Raw genomic sequence first — 21,725 nt, forward strand, 5'->3', positions numbered from 1 at the left:
CCCCCATTCTATATACAGTATATAAGGTTTAGTAATAGTTTGATGAACTCTTATGATAAACAGCATAAACATAAACATCTGAATGAGCAAGAACAAATACACATTATTACAAAATAACAGATCTCTGATAGATACAAGTTCTGTCATAGAATAAGAAAGCAAATACAGTGGGTACGTATGGTAAAAAACTAAGGGATAAGAGGGATACATGTGGCCTTTATGTCCATGCAGGCTGGGACAAAGAGAGTAAGTATAACAAATAACCATAGCCATGTGTCAAAGTAATAATGATCTTGCATGAAGACAAACATGTGAAAGATGGTATTTTTCTCTTGCAGTCAACACAATAGCAGTAGCTTGTCTGGTCAGAACATCGTGGCAGGAGTAATACATAAAAAAAAAGCAAATAAATATACATACATACAGTATATATATTTTATCCCCCATCTAGCAGGAAGGTATCACTTCACAGCCAGTATGAATAAAAGGAATAATAAGCGACCGATAACTCTTTAAAAGTACATAATGGGCATATGAGTATTGTCTTAAACAGAACAGAAAAAATGTGAAATTATCCTGTAAAAATGTCTCACCAAATAATTTTGTTCTTGCAGAACTATCTGTCTCTTCAACTTCTCCAGCTCCATCCTGGTGACATGATGATCAGCTGCCTCTTGCGCAAAAGCCTGAGGATGCATTCACACACACATAATCATATATACAGTATATACAGTACATATACACTGTATTTACTGAATTAGCATGATTAAAAAGTTTGAAAAGAGAGTATTTTATAAGTGTGTTTCGTGTGTCTTACAACAAGTATATCCTCCTGTTCTTTTACATCCTTAGCCCGATTTTTTTGAGCCTCGATGTCGTCAGGCAAGATCGATATAAAGTCATGGTTCTGAATCTGAAAACAGAGCGATACAGAGCATAGTATAAGCCTTCTTATTACACTCAGGTCCTGGGTTTAAAGTTTAAGTTTAAAGAAACAATCTGTAACAAATTGTGACTTTCTTGACTTGTAAAATTGTCTTTTAAAGGGACTCTGTAAGAATCAGAAATTGCTTGTTAACAGCGACACCTGTGGCCGTTATGTCAACGAAAGTCAGCGTCCTGTTGCCCGCGCTCGCTCTACATAGAAATGAACGAGCATCGGTCAAAACAGTGAGGTAACACACGTCAGCTAAAACACATTATCACTCTATATTTCAGCTGCTTGGCAGTAATGTTAGCTGACCAGACGAAGGTCTCTCCATGAATCACTGCTGATCCAAGTGTTGGCTTTTCCTGCTTCAGCCTCCCGACCGCGACCGAAGGGAACAAGGGAGACACCGGAGTTTTGGTCAGAGACGATAACGTTACTCGCTGCGGAGCCCCGTCACTTCACAAGACACGGGAAACCTCTGTTGGTCTGGAGGAGCTGCAGCATTTATTTCTGCACAAACGTCCACTGTACATTCACTAGATATTCTCAGAGCTACGAAGTGTTCTGCAGTGTGGAGTGTGCGTGCATAAATGTGAGAGGTGGAGCGAGTGAGAACGAGTGCGGTGTGTGAGTGAAGGCAAGCAGGCAGAGGAGCAGAGACTCCGGCCCTGGAGACCAGGGCTACGGTCTCCCCTGTGTCTTCTGGCCGCGGTCGGGGGGCTGGAGCGGGAAGAGTTGACACTGTTTTGCAAGACGGGCTTCACTAGATAGAACTTTGCAGTTTTGGTGCTTCCGTGTAGTTTGTGTTGGAGTCTAAGTCTGAACAGCGTAGCCACACGCGAGCGCGCATGGGACACCGACCCGCAATGATTTATTCGTGTAAGAAGTTACAAACAGTCCCTTTAAATTAACAAACATCATACGTGTGATTCATGGCACAATTCAAACTAGATAAAAAAATTATTTGTCTCTTGCCGTTGACTACCGTTAATTTTTTTTCCAAAATAAGGTCCCATGGTGGGCCACCGGAATGGGCCGGACTTCGCCTCTCTATTAACTTATTATTTGTTCTGTATATAACTATAAACTAGATTAGTACAGGAGAAAAATGGGAAAGCACACACCTCATCGATGTCTTCAGAAAGGCTTTTGAATTCAGGATCATGTCTTGCCAGCTTCTTGCCTAGTTCTCTGATTTGACTGACGTAATCATGCAAATCCTTTTGCTCCACCTGGTACATCGGTGCATGCATGATATCGTTTCGAACTTTGGAAACCTTCCGCAGAGTGGTTCAAAAAAAATTCCGTATATATGTTAGTAAAGGTAGGGATGGGTTTTGACCAAACCCACAACTTGGTCATTCTAATTGTACATTTTTCCGTTTTAATTTGTCAGACAATTAAACAAATAAAGAATAGTGATTTGATCACAGCTCACAAATGCTTTCTGTTGACAGCAACTCCTGTGCTACCACACTGATATTTTATGCACTTTAAGACATAGGAGAACATAAAAATAAATGCAGAATATAGCCCCAAGCAGCAGTGAGCGGGTTTCAGGCTTCACAAAGACACAAAGTCACTTCAGCTGGTTTAATTCTGTCTAAAGAACCTGGCCTGTATGTTAAAGTCATAGTGCCGTCGTAGTTTCACAGACTTCTTGAACCCTTATTAATGAGAACAGCTGTGGGCCTACTGTTTTGTAACTGGCCATATTGACATTTAAAATCAGTGACTGCAGAGAAAATCTGAGACATCCAACATGTGTTTATTTCTATGTGAAGGTTAACTTTATGTACAGTATTTGTGTGTTCAAATAAACATTTACCTTTTCACACAATCCACCAAGCTCAAACTTCTTGAAGTGCTTGCATTGATTCATGAGACACAGAAGTGCAGCGATGTCAAAGTCACCAACTGAATTATGTTTCTTATGACCACCCGGCATGTACACCTGAAAACAGAAGAAAGGCATCATTAGTGTGTTAATCAATCAGACCAAACCAACTTCACATTAAAAATAAATGTGACGAAGCAAACGTACCTTAGCCACTTCCCATTTCTCTCTGGACCACAGGTGGGGCTTACTGTTCAACCACATCACCTTTCCATGCGGACTGGTGTGGTTGGTCAAAATCACATCTCTCCAGCGAGAACACAAGTCACAACCTAAAGGAGGAATCTGCAACCAGCAGCAGGAAATTAGAGTCACATTAAAAATATAATTTATTTATATATAGGTCTATATATATTATTTTTTTTTCTTCAAAATAAAAGTCCTCAAGCGTTTTTCTGTGGACAGAATCTCTTCATTTGTTAGAGTTTTTATTCTGAAATAATGAAAGTGGCGCAGTAGCAGCGCACCAGCAGCAATGCTGTCTGCGTGGACACACCACACGAGACGCAGCAGTTCAGTGAGGTAGTAGTCACGTGACCGAACGTAAGTTTCACTTTAAAGTGGCAGTAGTCAGTATATTTTTGGCATCATTGGGCAAAAATTCCATAATAACCTTTCAGCATATTGTAATTCAAGTGTTCTGGGAGAAAACTAGACTTCTGTTCCTCCTCATGGCTCTGTTTTCAGGCTTTAATTAATCTAGCCCGTAATGGGAGACTTTGACCAATCACAGGTCATTTCAGAGAGAGAGCGCGTTGCTATTGGCTGTGCTCCGGTCATGTGGCCAGAACTTGGCGTTCCTTCAGCAGATGTCACAATGGCGGCGGCGTCACAAACTTTCTAATTTTACAGCTAAACCGTGCACTACAAGATGATTCTGAAAACATTTGAGGCGAGAAATAGACATTAACGTAATATACTGTATGTAATAATTTGGCTCAGCTCACCAAGAAGAGCCGGCTCTTTCGGCTCCCAAACGGCTCTATTTTACCACTTCTGCCTTTTATAATGCAACCAAATTTAGAGCTGTTTTGATCTATAATTAGTATGTGTGCACAGTGCACATATATCACTTAAATTCAGTTAATTTATCCAAATGCTGCTTCGTTTCCGACTGTCACTCATCTTGTCTGCTATTTGCACACCGCCCTCCTCTCTCTCTTTCTCTCCTCCTCTGTACCTGTAGACCGTCAGCGTGCCACGCACACCGCCCCTCCCTGCTTGTTGTTATGATCCTTGTCTGTCATCACTACGTCATTAACACAACATTCCGCCACAGTCAGTGCATGCATGTAGTGCATGTCAAGCGGAGAAGATCAACCTATCATTCTGCCTTGTATTAACCTCAAACAACCCCACTTCAAATAACCCATACTGTCCCTTTAACGCTAAACAGCGTTTAACCTGGTTAAAGTTTACACTCACCCTAAATTAGCTTTGTGGAAACTTTTTTTTGCCTCCTATTATATATAAACAAAACTTGACCTACACAAAAACCTGTTACTGGCCTTAGTAACAACGTCTTTTCACCGGTTAACTGAATTCATCACATATGCACCAAATATTCATGATCATACCTGGTTTAGTTGGGGATTCCAGCTCGTAAAATCACATTCATTGACACAGTGATCCGGACCGCATTTAATGGCCAGGTCTCCGTGTAATTTTCCAATTTCCTCATTGCTAAAAGGTTTTAGCAATTTCTGAAAACAATTGAGAACAAAAATGCTTTTCAGCCAATTTATAAATTTTGGATCTTTAGATAATTCGTGAACGTTCTCCATCCTGATCCAATACTATCAAGCTATGCTCTAAACACTGCCTGGTGCTTGTTACAAGTTACCAGAGGAACAAGATTAACCAGTTACCTGAGTCATACAATGAACCTCCCTCACTACGTCATTAACACAACATTCCGCCAGTCAGTGCATGCATGTAATGCATGTCAAGCGGAGATCAACCTGCCTTGTATTAACCTCAAACAACCCCACTTCAAATAACCCATACTGTCCCTTTAAAGGTCTCATATTATGCTCATTTCCAGGTTCATAGATGTATTTTAATGTTGCACTAGAACATGTTTACATGCTGTAATGTTCAAAAAAAACTTTATTCTTCTCATACTGTCAGCCTGAATATGCCTGCTCAGAGGCTCTGTTTGACAGAAGCTGATTCACAGCCTGTCTCCTCCCACTCTGCTCTGATTGGTCAGCGTGTCTGTCAATCAAACGTCCTCAACAACACAACGTCACCCTCTCCTTGGTGATATCTGCACACTATTAGAAGATCTTATTAAAACTATTGGCGCTCTGTTCTGCCATTCTTTAATGCTATTTGATATAATCTTGGATTTGTACAACCTATGATGATGAATTTAACAGCTGCTCCACAGCTGACTGCCAGTGTCGGTAGTCCGGTCCTCTCCTCTGAGCTCCAGAGGTGGAGGGATCGTGATGGCGAGACAGCGCTGATGAGATATTGAGCGGAATTTGCTTTGAGATTTGAGTTGATCTTTTTCATTTGTAAGGTGCTTATGGAATAGTTATGGCTCACTAGCACAAAGAACACTGCTGTTTTAAATGTTTATGTTAAAGTGGATATAAGTATGAAGAGAAGTTTAATGTGTGAGAGGCATCATTATACGTATAATGACATTTAATGTCTACAGTCTGGCTTCAATTCATCTGCCACTCTAGTTTCCTCTACCTCGGTCCCTCCATAATGTGCGTACACACGGGTCAAAGTTTCCGTACCGGTGCGCACATTCTCCCTTCAAGTTTGTTTTTATAGATCACAACTGTTGCGTGGGAAGTGGCGTACGCACATTTCAGGCCCCGTTTTGTGCGTACGCAACTGTTATAAATGAGACCCCTGGTATTAACATACGTCCTCAGTGATCGGATCACAAGTGGACAGCTTTAAGTACGTCTGTTCACACCTTGCATTAAAATGCGTCTCCAGTGACCACTTGTGATCCGATCTCACTTCCCTGCCCCATATGCAAATAAACACGTAGTAAACACACGGCTAACACATGAATGTCAGTAGTAATATCCTACATATTCGTGAATTCTGGTACATTGTATTAACATCAAAATAAAAGGTTATTGTACCGGCGGTCCCCGGGGACCTCCGCGCCGCCGGTGCCGGCACCGCTGCTTTTGCCAGACAACAGCGGGGTACAGCGCTCCAGAGAGCCGGGGAGGACAGAGAACAGACGGGCGGTTGGTTGGGTGTCAGCTCCGCGCAAAGCAGCGGAACAAAAACACTGACACATCTCCGACAGTATGATAATAATGCACTTTGCGTGCCTAGTCTACATACAGTAGAGCACAGAGGCTGTTTCCATGCTTACAAACGCCCGTGTCTGCCTGTTTTTTCACCTGAGGGGCGCTGTGATCCCGCGGATCCCAGCTGGACATCAGATGAGTAGGCGGTCCTTAATGTGGTCCAGGACACATTCGCGCAGACACTGCTAAAAGAATGTGGTCATACGTGGCCCAGACCACCTCTGAATGTGGTCTGAAAGATCGGATCTCAATGCGTCATGAATGCATCTTGAGTGCGTTCACACCTGTACTTAGAGCTATCCTCTTGTGATCCGATCACTGAGGACGCATGTTAATACCAGGTCTGAACATGGCCACAGAGATGGTCTGGGTCACGTATGGCCACATTCTTTTAGCAGTGTGAACGTGAATGTTTCCTGGGCCACATTGAAGGAACGCCTACTCAACTGACATCCCGCTGGGATCCGCAGGTCTCTGCGCTCCTCATGTGAATAGACGGGCAGACACATGGAAACGGCCTCTGTGCTCTACTGCAGTCTGTCGGTACAACTGTATTTTATTAAAATATATCTAATCTATAGGCTACATATCGGCAGACTATCAGACTAGGCACGCAAAGTGCATTATTATCATACTGTCGGAGATGTGTCTGTGTTTTTGTTCCTGTGTTTTGTTCCGCTCCCCTCCCCGGCTCTCTGAAGCGCTGTACCCCGCTGTTGCCTGGCAAAAGCAGCGGCGACACTGAGATCCCCGGGTACCGCCGGTACATTAACCTTTTATTTTGATGTTAATAAAATGTTAATAAAATGTACCCGAATTCATGAATATGTAGGATATTACTACTGACATTCATGCGATATTACGTCACAACGTCTGCTGTATTAACCATGTGTTTACTACGTGTTTATTTGCACATAGAGCGGGGAAGTGAGATCCGATCACAAGTGGTCACTGGAGACGCATTCTAATGCCAGGTGTGAACAGACGTACTTAAAGCTGTCAACTTCTGATCAGATCACTAAGGACGCATGTTAATGCCAGAGGCCTGCACTACGAAGCAGGATTTGGCGTTAGCGAGGTAACTTCAGGGTTTTCCGTCCTACGAAGGTGGATCACTTCTTACCGGGGTAGATCGCCATGGTAAGTGATGCTGGAACAGCTAACCTGCTCCGGAGCAGGTTAGCTGTTCCAGATAAGAGATCAGCTCGTATGAAAGCACCTCCTGCTGTCCAATCAAAGCTCAGTGCGTGGATCGTATGATAATATTACACAAATACGAAGAAGTGTAAGTCATAATTCAGGCTAAAAGCAACACAGTTTAAACTGACAAATGCAGGAAGGACAGCTGGCTGTGTGCTGTGGGTGTTTACCGCTTAGAATTATATTTTTATACTTATTTTTTAACTTGCTCTTGATTCCGTTTCACACCGCCGGAGACGGGGCCGCAGCTGAAAGAAGGTTGAAATAGTTACATACGCCTTATCTTAACTAATGGGCATAATGAGGTGTAACCCATTCATCCGTTACATTTCTTAAAGCTATTTATATCTAGACGAGTATATCTGACTTTTGAGTGTTCCGTTAAATTAATTACTGTTAATTTACGCATTCACACATCGGGAGTTTTTTTCTTTCGCCAGCTGTTCTTCCTGCATTTACCAGCTTCAACTGTATTACTTTTAGTCTGGATTAAGTGTTTAACTTCTTCGTATTTGTTTAATATAGTTTAATCTTTGTATAATGTGCCGCTCTGCCTGTCTGTCTGCAAGTCAGTGGACAGTGGACCATGTTTGTGATTGGTCAGATGCTGCAAACACCTCCCCGTTCATGTGAACGCACTCATAGCCAGACTGATTTACCGAGTTGATAAACACTGTCGTAAGACCGCTTAGCGGGATCTCGGTTGTTAGGGTTAATGAAGCCAGATAACGAGAAGATACCCTGGGTATGTTGAACCCGCTTCGTAGTACAGGCCTCAGGTCTGAACCTCTGCGCAAGTGCTCATGGACATATTTGTTGTTCACACCTGTGTCTTTGGATCATCTTCAGCAGCACCCAGTAACTCCTGCAGCCTCTCTTGTAGCAACTCAGCCTCCCATTGGCTGATTAAGTCGGCGCTGGTCTCCCATTGGCTAACGAAATCACACTCTATTCCATCCAGGTTAGCAGAATCCATTCGGTCCAAACCGGAGACACATATTGACAGATCGACGGTCAGCATCTGGACAAACAAAAAATTTGCAACATGGGCACAAACTGTGACGCAAAACAACACGGATGCAGCGAGGACTTTCAGACACACTGGACATACATTCAGCAGCGGCGGCGCACACGCAGACAAAACACGCTCACCTCCTCGATCTGTTGTCCGACTGTGGCCATCTGTGGTACGTGGCTGAACTGCTGCACAAGCTTTTTCACAGTGGTCTGGTAGTGTCTCATCCATTCATCCTTCACACGCAACTCACAAGAATGCATCAACTCGTTCCTGAAACGGATCACCTGGAACCAAAAAAATACAATCCCACTTACTTGAAAAGGACGGAAGGAAAAAACAAACACATCAACCTCCAGCACTGATGCCACTCCTCTCTGGGCCATCCTAACAAATACAAATCTCTTTGTTTTGTATTGAAATTCCTCCGTCTTTCCTTCTCGGCCAAGTCACTGATATTTTTCAAAACTAAGTTGTGGATGCAAAATATTTCTAGGTCTGTCCCGAATACCATTTCTTGGGCTTCGGAGCTTCGAAAGAAATATTCGAAGGTAGTCGAAGCTTCACGGCGCAGCAGGCTTTCATGTCTGTCGCACACGCACTTGTACACACAACAAACAGCGACAGCTGCCTGAGAATAACTAATAATAACTAATGTTGAATATGAATAAGGAATAATGTTGAGGGATTATCCGTTATTTCAAGGGCTATTTTGCCTGAGGCGTATTGTGAAGGGCCTCCAAAACGTCTGTTGCCCCGGGGCCTCAAGTTTAAGGCGCCTCTGCATGTGCCCCCCTGCTATACAAGGCTTGACTTAAAGGTCCAGTGTGTAGGACCTGGCGGTATCTAGTGGTGAGGTGAGGACCAAATGAAGCCTCTTCCTTGTGCTAAGCGTGTTGGAGAGCTAAACGACGCAAAAACGCGAATGGCCCTCTCTGGAGCCAGTTGCTGTAAGAGTAGCGCAGGTCATTTGGAGCAGAGCCATCGCGTAGAGTGTGTGTGTGTATGTGGGAAGGGAGTGGTGAAGCAAGAGAGAGACAGAGCGGCGGCGGCGGCTGGAGCGAGTAACGTTATCGACTCCGGCCCAAGCAGGAAAAGTTAACAGAGTTTGGTTTGTCCGTTCTGGGCTACTGTAGAAACATGGCGGACTCCGTAAAGAGGACCCGCTCCCTATGTGGATATAAACGTCTCATTCTAAGGTAACGAAAACACAACAATTCTTATTTTCAGGTGATTAAACACTAAAGAAAACATATTCAAACAATATGAACCTGAATATTTACCTCTCTCACAAATTTTGGATCCACAGACCGGAAACAATCACAGTAGTTGATCAGGTTGAGCAGAGCAGCGGCGTCGCATTGATCTGCCCCCTTCACTTTCCCCTGACCCCGCGGCATGTAGGCCTACAGGACGACACAGAGACAGAGAGATGGACAAAAAGACTGAGACAGAAAGACAGAGAGACCTTTTCAGTTTGACATGTTGTTCTAAAAACTCAACAAATGCTTCTGTTGGGTTATATAATGTTGCCATTTGAATTTACTTCAGCATGTGACAGACTATAATTTGACCAAATGGAGCTTCACTTGTTTTAGCAACTAATGATTATTTTTATTATTGATTAGTCTGCTGATTATTTCCTCTATTACTTTATCAGTTTTAGTTAGGGCTGGGCAATATGATGATATACAGTAAAGACATAATTCATAAAATGCTCCTTGTTCTCCTTTTCACCTCTTCCTCAAAATCAACCACTCACATAGGAATACAACAATATTATACTGTCTTTTCTCTTCAGAGACGGGTCCCCATAGATGAGTTTATCACGTTTTTGACCTACCTGTCAGCTGGCACATTCATCGTCTCGATCTCTGGTCATCCATGCTGAGTCCTAAGAGCCCTTTTCAAACAAGCCTGAGATGTAACCAAACATAGAATTAGTCCTGCAGTCAAGTCAATTTTATTTATATACCCAATATCACACATTTACCTAAAAGGGCCTTTACAATCTGTACAGCATAGGACACCCTCTGACCTCCCTAGTACCACAAAAAAAGAGCAATGGAAGAAACCTCAGGAAGCACAACTAAGGAGGAATCCAACAGGATGGACAGACATGCAAAAGACATTGTGTGTTCAGTATAACCAACATAATGAAATTACAGTATAGACGATCCGGATGACAAAATTGATACACAGAATGTGAACAGAGGGCAATCACTCACCCATAACATTTAATATAATATATCATGTCATAAGTAAATAACTTCATCCACACGTCACCCATTGCTATTGCCCCTTTTTGCTTATGATAAAACAGTCTAATGTTTAAGGCAGGGGTGTCAAACATACAGCCCAAGGGCCCACTGGAGGACTTTACAAAGTGTGAAAATTGCAGAGAAGTCATTCTCAGTTAGTCCACAATCTAGGACAGCATGGAGCAGGTAGACGCTTGTCACTGTAGCATAAAGGCTGTCAATGCAGATAAAAACTAAACCTGCATGATCTGATATTTTGGCCACTTAGGGGCAGCAGAAACAAGACAAGTTGTTACGGTGAGAAAACACCCATGATTTTCAAATGTGTGGAGGATGTGGGGACCATAGACTGTATAAAATATGGACGTACTCTGAGTGACGTCACCCATAGGTTTCTGAAGAGCAAAAATGAAGCTCAAAGTGGGCGGCTCCATCTTGGTCGCCATCTTGGCAGTGACGACCGGTGACTACTCCGGCTAATCCAAAAATGTGCAAAGAGGTGGAGCGTGGATGGACTTGAGGCCATGGATGTATAAAGAGAACTGGATACAGCGTCGGAGGCGGGGCCCCGTTCATTCCTATGAAAGTTGCTCAGTGGCGCATGAAGTAAAAAAGGTCAACTTCTGAGCATAGATAGATAGATAGTAACTTTATTGATCCCGATGGAAATTCAAGTTTCCAGCATCACAGTTCCATAGTGCAAACATGTTAGTAAAAAGGCACAAGTTAGTAGTACAAAGTACAAAGTATAAAAAATCTACCAGATATAAAAAAATACCAGGAGATGAAGAAAACTGTTAATGATGAATATAGTGCAGGGTAACAACTGAGATACAGGACTATTAAAAATGTGAATATAGTGCAGAAGAGACTGTTAAAAATGAATATAGTGTAAAAAGTTATGTAGTGCTGGAAAATAAAATATAGGAGTTATAGATATTAAGATATCCCGTGACGGACACGGACGTTGTAGTACCGCTGTTTGGCCACGATGAAATCTTGCATCAAAGCCCGGCACACTTCTCTTGAGTAAGCCTCAAGTGGCCATTTGATGAACTGCAGTTTTTGGAATTCCGCATTAGCTTCACTTCTCAGCACCAGAGGTTGTTGCTGGGGACAGGCATCATCTGGTTTGGTGTGAATCTAGCATTGCACACCTGCGCCAATCTTGCACCAAGCCTCATGACTACATGGCTGAAGCACTCCCTGCTCAGAGCAAGCGTTGAATTACAGACATCAGAATCATAACAATTGCGCCACCAAAAGGCAAGGTGTATCTCTTTTGCATATTCCCAATTATCCTGCGAAGCTCAGTGACCTGTTCATTGTCTTTAGGTTGGTTCTGTAAAAGAGGCTAAGATTTTTCCTTTCCTCGTGATGCTCAGAAACGCGTTTCTCCAGCTCCTCCACTGTGCTCCTGATTGCCTGAACAGCATCCTAAGATGTAAATGAAACATATATATATAGAATTAGCATGGTTAAAGAAAGAAAGCATGTTCCAAAAGAGAGCAAATTTTAAAGTGAGTTTCGTGTGTCTTACATAAAGTAGATCCTCCAGATCTTTTTCACGTTGAGACTTGAGATTTTCTTGTGCCGCAATATCGTCAGGCAAGATCAGCCTATAGTCAAGGTTCAGCATCTGAAAACAGAGCGGTACAAAGCATAATATAAGCCATCGTATTACACTCAGGTCCTGGGTGGGCATTTAAAGGAACAATCTGTCATCCAAATGCAAAAAATATTTGTTAAAATTTTTGTTCTTGCCGGTGGGTCATCCCACCAACACAATCTCCCCAAATCTCTAAAATCAACTGACAGGTCTTTGATAAGCTAGAAACAACAAAATCTCAGTTCATTTTCATCAATGCTAGTGGCATGGCACTGTGGATGGCTAAGTCAGTCTGTCAATCCACCACTTTGTACCAGACTGAAATATCTCAACATACAGTATATATGATTCCCAGAGGATGAATCTCATGGCGCTTACACAAGCCATTATTTAGTCAATTTTAATCGAACTCTGGTGCAGTTCATTACCTGGTGCGGTTCGTTTGGGCGGTTGTGAACGCAGTAATCGTACTCTATGACCAAAACAACCGGTCTGAGACCGCTTGCGAGAGTTCGTCTCGGACGGTTTCCAAGCAAACCCTAGTACGGTTCGATTGCAGTAAGAACATAATCTGACCCAGTTGCAGGATGTGACCCAAAACGCAGGGGATTATGGGTTGTCTGCGCGGACATTTATTGAGATGGACACAGGTAAACGACAGATTAACATGAGTGGGAGAGGACTGACGTGGACTTCTGCAGAAGTCCGATGTTTGCTTTACATCTGGGCCGAAGCGAACATACAAAATATGACAAATAAAGTCCACAAAAATAGTGATTGGAGTCATTGGAGATAAACTAGATCAGTGTCGAGTCAAAGTGAAAAAACTTTGACAGCGATATATCAAAGTCCGCGATTCCCTGCATACATGTAGAAGTGGCAGCTCTCGAGGTTATTTCTTTATCTGGCCCGTTTTAATTTGTGCACTTTGAAACCGAACCAGACCAAATAGAAAATGAATCAGAAGTATCAATTTCACTCTGATTCAGACCAGCCAAACAGACTATGGCTTGTGAAAGTGCCCTTACTGACTTTGGAGATTCTACCCCTAGCACCATCCACAAGGGGACATTTTTGGCTTTTAGTGAAATGTCTTGAAAACTAAATTTGTAATTTTTAAATTTGTACAGACATTTATGGTCCCCAGAGGATGTATGACTTTGTTGATCCCCGCCTGACTTTTACTCTAGCGCCACCATGGTGTTGACGTTTGTGCTTTTTGAGTGAAATATCTCAACAAATATCGGATGGATTTCTATGAAATTAAATGATCCCTCAACTTTTTTCATCTATCGTCATCATCAGATAATTTTTTATAAACCGACCCTTTTGTTTATGAACAAATACCTGCAAAACTAATGACATTTCCATCAGCATCAACTGTACTTTATGTTTAGTTCTAATTAGCATATTAACTAACTCAAAATCATCGGTGGTAATCTAATTTGAGTACCTAAATAATGTCTCATACAGTGATACAAACCACAAAATGCTACCACACTGATATTTTATGCACTTTAAGACATAGGAGAACATAAACATAAATGCAGAATATAGCCCCAAGCAGCAGTGAGCGGGTTTCAGGCTTCACAAAGCCACAAAGTCACTTCAGCTGGTTTAATTCTGTCTAAAGAACTTGGTGTGTATGTTAAAGTCATAGTGCCGCCATAGTTTCACAGACTTCTTGAACCCTAATTAATGAGAATAGCTGTGGGCCTACTGTTTTGTAACTGGCCATATTGACATTTAAAATCAGTGACTGCAGAGAAAATTTGAGACATCCAACATGTGTTTATTTCTATGTGAAGGTTAATTTTATGTACAGTATTTGTGTGTTCAAATAAACATTTACCCTTTCACACAATCCACCAAGCTCAAACTTCTTGAAGTGCTTGCATTGCCTCATGAGACGCAGAAATGCAGCGATGTCAAAGTCACCAACTGAATTATGGTACTTATGACCATCCGGCATGTACACCTGAAAACAGAAGAAAGGCATCATTAGTGTGTTAAACAATCAGATCAAACCAACTTCACATTAAAATAAATGTGACGAAGCAAACGTACCTTAGCCACTTCCCATTTCTCTCTGGACCACAGGTGAGGCTTACTGTTCAACCACATCACCTTTCCATACTGACTGGTGTGGTTGGTCAAAATCACATCTCTCCAGCGAGAACACACCTCACAATCTAAAGGTGGACTCTGCAATCAGAAGCAGGAAATTAGAGTCATATATATATATATATATATATATATATATATATATATATATATTTATATGTATACATATAAATATATATATATAAATATATATAAATGTATATATATATACATATAAAAATAAACATATATGTATATGTATATATAAATATAAATATATATATATAGTATATATATATATAAATATATTTATATTTATACATGACGACCGTCATGTAGCCTAGGAGGTAATAATACACTGAGAACCTCAAACAACCCCACTTCAAATAACCCATACTGTTCCTTTAACGCTAAACTATGGAAACTTTTTTTGCCTCCTATTATATATCAAAAAACCTTGACCAACACAAAAACCTGTTACTGGCCTTAGTAACAACGTCTTTTCACCTGTTAACTGAATATAATTCATCACATTATTGAATGAACCCTGATAATATTTAATGAATGCTGAGAATATTGAATGAAATCCTGAATATATTGAATGAAACTCTGAGAATATTGAATGAAATCTGACGTCATCACGGCGCTGCTGCCATCTTGTGTTTTAGGTCATTATCAGTACAGATGTTGGTGCTGCTAGACGTGTGTGTCATTATGTGCGAGTCAGCACGAAATCTAGCATCAGCAATCCTAAATAATGAGGAGTTAATTAACACCCTGGTGAATGTGTGTACCACGGGCCAAAATAATACTGGTAAACATATTCAATACCGTTCTACAGATGAAGAGTTTATTCACTTTTTCATCGTGGAAGAGTAATGCAGAACTCAACTTGTTCACTAAAGTTGGAAAAATATTGACAGATTTGAACTTCCCGGATCAATAACTTATAAATGAAATGTTGTTAAAACACCAACGAGTGATCTTTCTAACCGTAGTGAGGTAGACAACGAGCTACAACCTCATTTTAATCACAACGAGCCGTCCTCTGAGCTGGACACATAACTTTGTTCTCTTAATACATCCGTGGTCTGTATGCGCGGCCGCCTGTGAGACGAGAGGTCAGGGACCGTCTACAAAGTGCAACGCCGAAAAGAGTTGCTACAATAATATTCAATAACTTCACTATTATACAGTGTAGTGATACCAAAATCACTTCACACATCATCAACGGTCTATTCCTGGTTATACTTATTTGGGAAAAATGTGCTTTTGCATAATTTTGGTGAATTTATAATGGGAAAAATATTACATTTTACATAGGCTATTGTGGATTTGGGTTTCCAGTATATTCAAAATACATAGTCTAAATGCCTGGTATCTGATAAACATGCACACGTCTTATATAAGCAGCAGCTGAACTTGGAATTCCTTTTTAAACAAAACAAGGACTAGATTTTTTCCCCCATCAAGCAGGAAGGGATCACTTCACAGCTAGTATGAATAAAAGGAATAATAAGCGACCGATAACTCTTTAAAAGTACATAATGGGCATGTGAGTATTGTCTTAAACAGAACAGTAAAAAATTTGAAACTATCCTGTAAAAATGTCTCACCAATTTATCTTGTTTTTGCTTCTCCAGCTCCACCCTGGTGACAAGATGTTCAGCCTGCTCTTGCGCAAGACCCTGAGGATGCATTCACACACACATAATCACATATATATACAGTACATATACATCTACTGTATATACTGAATTAGCATGATTAAAAAGTTTGAAAAGAGAGTATTTTATAAGTGTGTTTCGTGTGTCTTACAAAATATAAATCCTCCAGTTCTTTTTCATCCTGAGCCCGATTTGTTTGAGCCGCGATGTCTTCAGGCAAGATCAGTCTATAGTCAGGGTTCTGAATCTGAAAACAGTGCGATACAGAGCATAGTATAAGCCTTCGTATTACACTCAGGTCCTGGGTTTAAAGTTTAAGTTTAAAGGAACAATCTGTAACAAACTGCGACTTTCTTTACTTGCAAAATTGTCTTTTAAATTAACAAACATCATACATGTGATTCATGGCGCAATTCAAACAAGATAAAAAAATGATTTGTCTCTCGCCGTTGACTACTATTCATATTTTTTCCAAAATAATATCCCATGGTGGTCCACCGGAAGGGGCCGGACTTTGCCTCTCTATTAGCTTATTATTTGTTTTGTATATAACTATAAACTAGATTAACACAGGAGAAAAGTGAGAAAACACACACCTCATCGATGTCTTCAGAAAGGCTCTTGAACTTAGGATCATGTCTTGCCAGCTTCTCGCCCAGCTCTCTGATTTGATTAAAGTAATCTTGCAAATCCTTTTGCTCCAGCTGGTACCTCGGTGCATGCATGATCTTGTTTCGCACGTTGGAAACCTGCGCACAGTGGTTAAAAAAAAGATTCATATACTGTATATGTTAGTAAGTATAAAATACGGATTTGATTCCAGTTTATGAATGCTTCCTGTTGACACACTCCTGGGATACCACACTGACATTTCATGCACTTAAATTCCTGCGACAACATTAGAATAAATACAGATTAATGACAACAGTTGTATTCTTGTGTAACTATAGCTATAATGACATTTAAAATGAGAGAGACACCCAACATGTGGTTATTTCTATGTGAAGGTTAATTTTATGTACAGTTTTTGTGTGTTCAAATAAACATTTACCTTGTCACACAATCCACCAAGCTCAAACTTCTTGAAGTACTTGCATTGCCTCATGAGACACAGAAGTGCAGCGATGTCAAAGTCACCTACTGAATTATGGTTCTTATGACCACCCGGCATGTACACCTGAAAACAGAAGAAAGGCATCATTAGTGAGTTAAACAATCAGACCAAACCAACTTTACATTAAAAGAAATGTGACGAAGCAAACGTACCTTAGCCACTTCCCATTTCTCTCGGGACCACAGGTGAGGCTTACTGTTCGACCACATCACCTTTCCATGCTGACTGGTGTGGTTGGTCAAAATCACATCTCTCCAACGAGAACACACCTCACAATCTAAAGGAGGACTCTGCAACCAGCAGCAGGAAATTAGAGTCACATTAAAAAAATATATATATATATATATTTTTTTTTAAATAAAAGCTCTCAAGTGTTTTTCTGTGGACAGAATCCCTTCATTTGTTAAAGTTTTTATTCTGAAAAAATAAAAATGGCGATGTAGCAGCGCACCAGCAGCAACACTGTGTGTGGACACACCACACAAGACGCAGCAGTTCAGCGACGTGACATTGGGACACACCAGGAACGTCAGGAGCGCGTGGCGGCTGCGTCGCATGGTGGCTGCGTGATACACGCGTCGGACGTTCACACCAGCTGCATTTCAGCTGTGTGTCTGCTGCTGCTGTCAGCCCTTTCTGTCTACATAGAGTTTGCCTTTTAATTGCCATTTCATTTCATTATAAATATCATTTATATTTATTTTAGACTGAGAAAAATTAAAGGGACTGTTTTTAAGAATCAGAAATGCTTGTTAACAGTGACGCCTGTGGCCGTTAAGTCAACAAAAGTCAGCGTCGGGCTCGCGCTTGCTCGCTCTACATAGACATGACGGGCATCACTCAAAACAGTGAGGCGACACATGTCAGCTAAAACCACAATATCACTCTATATTTCTCCTGCTTGGCAGTAATGTTAGCTGACCAGACGAAGGTCTCTCCATGAATCAGTTCTGATCCTGGTGTTGGCTTTTCCTGCCTTAGCCTCCCGACCGCGGTGGGAGGAAACAGGGGAGACACCGGCACCCGGTCAGAGACGATAGTGTTTCTCGCTGCGGAGCCCCGTCACTTCACAAGACAGGGAAAACCGTTGTCGCATGCTCCACAGCACTGACTGCTCATATTTCAGAAAAAAAGCCTTGTGTTAACAAATGAGGGAACTCTGTCCATAGAAAAAAATGCTTGAGGGCTTTTATTTTGAAATGAAAGCAGGTAGTGTTGATTTAAAAATAAGTCTTTACTTTTTTCATCTCAGTAACATATTCTACAGATAGACCTCGAAACTGTATTAAAGTCTTGCAGGTATGATGTTAATATACAGTCAATAGATCACTTTCACTGTCTGTGACATATTCTACAGATGTCTAGACTTGTAAACTGTATTAAAGTCTATCTGGTATGATGTTAATATACAGTCAATAGATCACCTTCACTGTCTGTTGCTGCTGTGAGACACGCGCTGCACTCATCAACAAAAGGCAAGACCTCTATTCTCTACAAGAGACGCAGCTGAGACGCGCGTCTCACGCGGGCAGTGTGGCTGCTCTAACCTGTTAACAGGGACGCCGAAATAAAAAACAACAGGTAACGCAGCCGCTGGTACTCGTCTGTTTGGGTTACTGGGGGCGTGCGTGACGACCGTCATGTAGCCTAGGAGGTACACTGAGAACCTCAAACAACCCCACTTCAAATAACCCATACTGTTCCTTTTACGCTAAACAGCGTTTAACCTGGTTAAAGTTTACACTCACCCTAAGTTAGCTTTGTGGAAACTTTTTTTTATTATATATCAAGAAAAAAAAAACTTGACCTACACAAAAGCCTGTTACTGGCCTTAGTAACAACGTCTTTTCACCGGTTAACTGAATTCATCACATATGTACAACACAGTACAGTTCATACTGTACCTGGTTGGTGCGGGGATTCCAGTTTTTTAAATCACATTTCTTGACACAGTGATCCGGACCGCATTGATTGCCCAGCTCTCCGTGGAATTTTTCAATTTCCTCATCGGTAAAAGACTCTATCAATTTCTGAAAATTCCCCAACACCACAACACCTTTCAACCAATTCTGATTTTTTGGATCTTCATTAAATTCACGAACGCTCTCCATCCTGGTGCAGCACTATCCAGCTATGCCTTAAGTTTGTAAAGTTACCAGAGTACAAACTGGTATGAAGGGAGGACCCGGTTACCTGAGCCAATCAGGAAGGTTAAATATATTGTGTCATATCCCAAACAACACATTGCAACATACAACGCTTTACTTTCGTTTCTTGAGTGAAGGCTACTTGTGTATACTTGTTGTGCACTCAAGTACTTTACTTAAATACAATTTTGAGGTGCTTAACCTGACTATCTCCTTTTATATTCTACTTTAGGCTTGTATTCCACTACATTTCAGAGGGAATAGTGTTCTTTTTACACTAATAGTTAGTAGTTACTCTGCAGATTAATATTTTATGTACAAGAAATGCAATCAGCTTATATAGATGAAGAAAAGTAACCTACCTACCTACAAGCCCAGCTTCAACTTTAAAATGCTGTCTACACATTAACACATTCACCAGTAGCCCTGCCACAGATGCTAGGCTATAATTAACATGATTTAAAGGTTTTATTAACATTAACATTTTTATGTAGACAAATAATGAATTAATTTAATTTCCCTGGGGGATCAATAAAGTTACTATCTATCTATCTATCTATCTATCTATCTATCTAATATATATATTTTTTATAAATAATACATTCACAGAGCCTTCAGAAAGGTGGCAAAAAAAAGTATGGCTTTTCTTGAAAAAAAAAATGAATATGATTGTGAATTAATAATTTAAAACATTTCGGCGGGTTTCGGTTTCGGTTTCGGTTTTGTTTATCTCTGCAACCTGTAAAGCAGCATCAGACTGTCGTCTCCAACTAAACCTCAGCCTATAGATCAAACAGTTGAGTATTAACAGGTTGGTTATTTACAGGCGACACTTAGCGTAACGTTATTTGTACAGAATTCTGGATAAGTAATATCCGGCCACTGCGTTGGACGGGGGGAGACTGAAGGGACATGACGACAGTCAACCTTAATTTATTAAGGCATCAGGTTTAGCAAGGTCGCAAAATAATTTTTAGACGTGTATAAAACAAACTTTTCTATAACAAGACATGAATGCATACAAACTTGTCAAAATTACAATCCAAACATATGTCAAATTGCATTGAAGTTTATGGGATCTTTGGTTTTCTATCCCCCAAAAGGGGGCACGGCCTTGACCTTTTGCTATGTACCCGTATGTGCTGGTCTGATGTGTACCTTTTTGGTCATTACTAATCTTTTTTTGATGGATTCTTTATTTTGTTGCTGTATAAGCACCTGGGTAGATTTTATTATTATGGTTATTAACATTATTTTAAGTTAAAGACCGAAATCAAGATCTATCAGTGAGTCAATCAGGAACAAAACAATGTTATTTTTCAGATTTTTTTAAATTGACACTTTCAATGACATACATGCACATACGATCTGTCACAAATCCAATGCTCCTCGTTCTCCTTTTCGCCTCTCCCTCCTCCTCAACCTCTGGCCTCCAGTGAGTCGATGGCTTGGAGCTCTGCAGAAAACCTCTCGCCCAGATCTCTGTTGGCCTGCAGGAAACCACCCAGCCTCTTCAGCTGCTCAGTGTCCTGAGGAGGAGACAGAGTCAGTCCAAGTCATGTGACATATTTCTTTATATGTATTATGTCTAAGGTCCTGTTCAGACCTGGTATTAACATATGTCCTCAGTGATCGGATCACAAGTGGACAGCTCTAAGAACAGGTGTGAACGCACTCAAGACGCGTTGAAGACGCATTGAGATCGGATCTTTCCGACCACATTCAGAGGTGGTCCGGGCCGCATATGACCACATTCTTCTAGCAGTGTGTACGCAAATGTGTCATGGGCCACATTAAGGACCGCCTACTCACTTGGATCCGTGGGGTCTCACAGCGCTCCTCATGTGACAGGCAGACGCAAGCACTTGTCTGCCTCGCTGCATGGAAACGACCTCTGTGCTCTACTGTAACTGCATTTTTTTTGCACGCAAAGTGCATTATTATCATATTTTTGGAGATGTGTCAGTGTTATTGTTCCAGTATTTTGTTCCGCTCCCCTCCCCGGCTCTCTGAAGCTCTGTACCCTGCTGTTGCCTGGCAAAAGCAGCGGTGCTGGCGGCACTGAGATCCCCGGGTACCGCCGGTACATTAAGCTTTTATTTTGATGTTAATAAAATGTTAATAAAATGTACCCGAATTCATGAATATGTAGGATATTACAGTGTTTATTTGCATATAGAGCGGGGAAGTGAGATCGGATCACAAGTGGTCACTGGAGACGCATTCTAATGCCAGGTGTGAACAGACGTACTTAAAGCAGTCAACTTCTGATCAGATCACTCCGGTCTGAACATCTATGCGCAAGTGCTCATGGACATATTTGTTGTTCACACCTGTGTCTTTGGATCATCTTCAGCAGCACCCAGTAACTCCTGCAGCCTCTCTTGTAGCAACTCAGCCTCCCATTGGCTGATTAAGTCGGCGCTGGTCTCCCATTGGCTAACGAAATCACACTCTATTCCATCCAGGTTAGCAGAATCCATTCGGTCCA

General features: G+C 41.3%; 2 protein-coding genes across 2 annotated transcripts in view; both read right to left on the bottom strand.

Annotated features, from left to right (window-relative positions):
• Positions 1-21,725, bottom strand: part of LOC141776685 (uncharacterized) — an 85,330-nt gene that overhangs the window by 23,917 nt on the left and 39,688 nt on the right. Inside the window, exons 5-8 of the mRNA XM_074650433.1 lie at positions 9,617-9,739; positions 8,471-8,620; positions 8,145-8,339; positions 4,406-4,531 (exon numbers count right to left, since the gene is read on the bottom strand). Of these exons, the coding sequence (XP_074506534.1) occupies positions 4,406-4,531; positions 8,145-8,339; positions 8,471-8,620; positions 9,617-9,739 (594 nt within the window). The remainder of the gene's footprint in view (positions 1-4,405; positions 4,532-8,144; positions 8,340-8,470; positions 8,621-9,616; positions 9,740-21,725) is intronic.
• Positions 11,976-19,213, bottom strand: LOC141776598 (uncharacterized protein CXorf38 homolog). Its single transcript, XM_074650304.1, has 5 exons — positions 18,992-19,213; positions 17,240-17,377; positions 17,025-17,150; positions 16,570-16,722; positions 11,976-12,233 (listed from the first exon to the last, which is right to left on the bottom strand). The coding sequence occupies exons 1-5, from the start codon at positions 19,196-19,198 to the stop codon at positions 11,976-11,978; spliced, it is 882 nt and encodes a 293-aa protein (XP_074506405.1). The 5' UTR covers positions 19,199-19,213.

The sequence above is a fragment of the Sebastes fasciatus genome, chromosome 11 (genome assembly GCF_043250625.1).
Source record: "Sebastes fasciatus isolate fSebFas1 chromosome 11, fSebFas1.pri, whole genome shotgun sequence".
NCBI lineage: Eukaryota > Metazoa > Chordata > Actinopteri > Perciformes > Sebastidae > Sebastes > Sebastes fasciatus.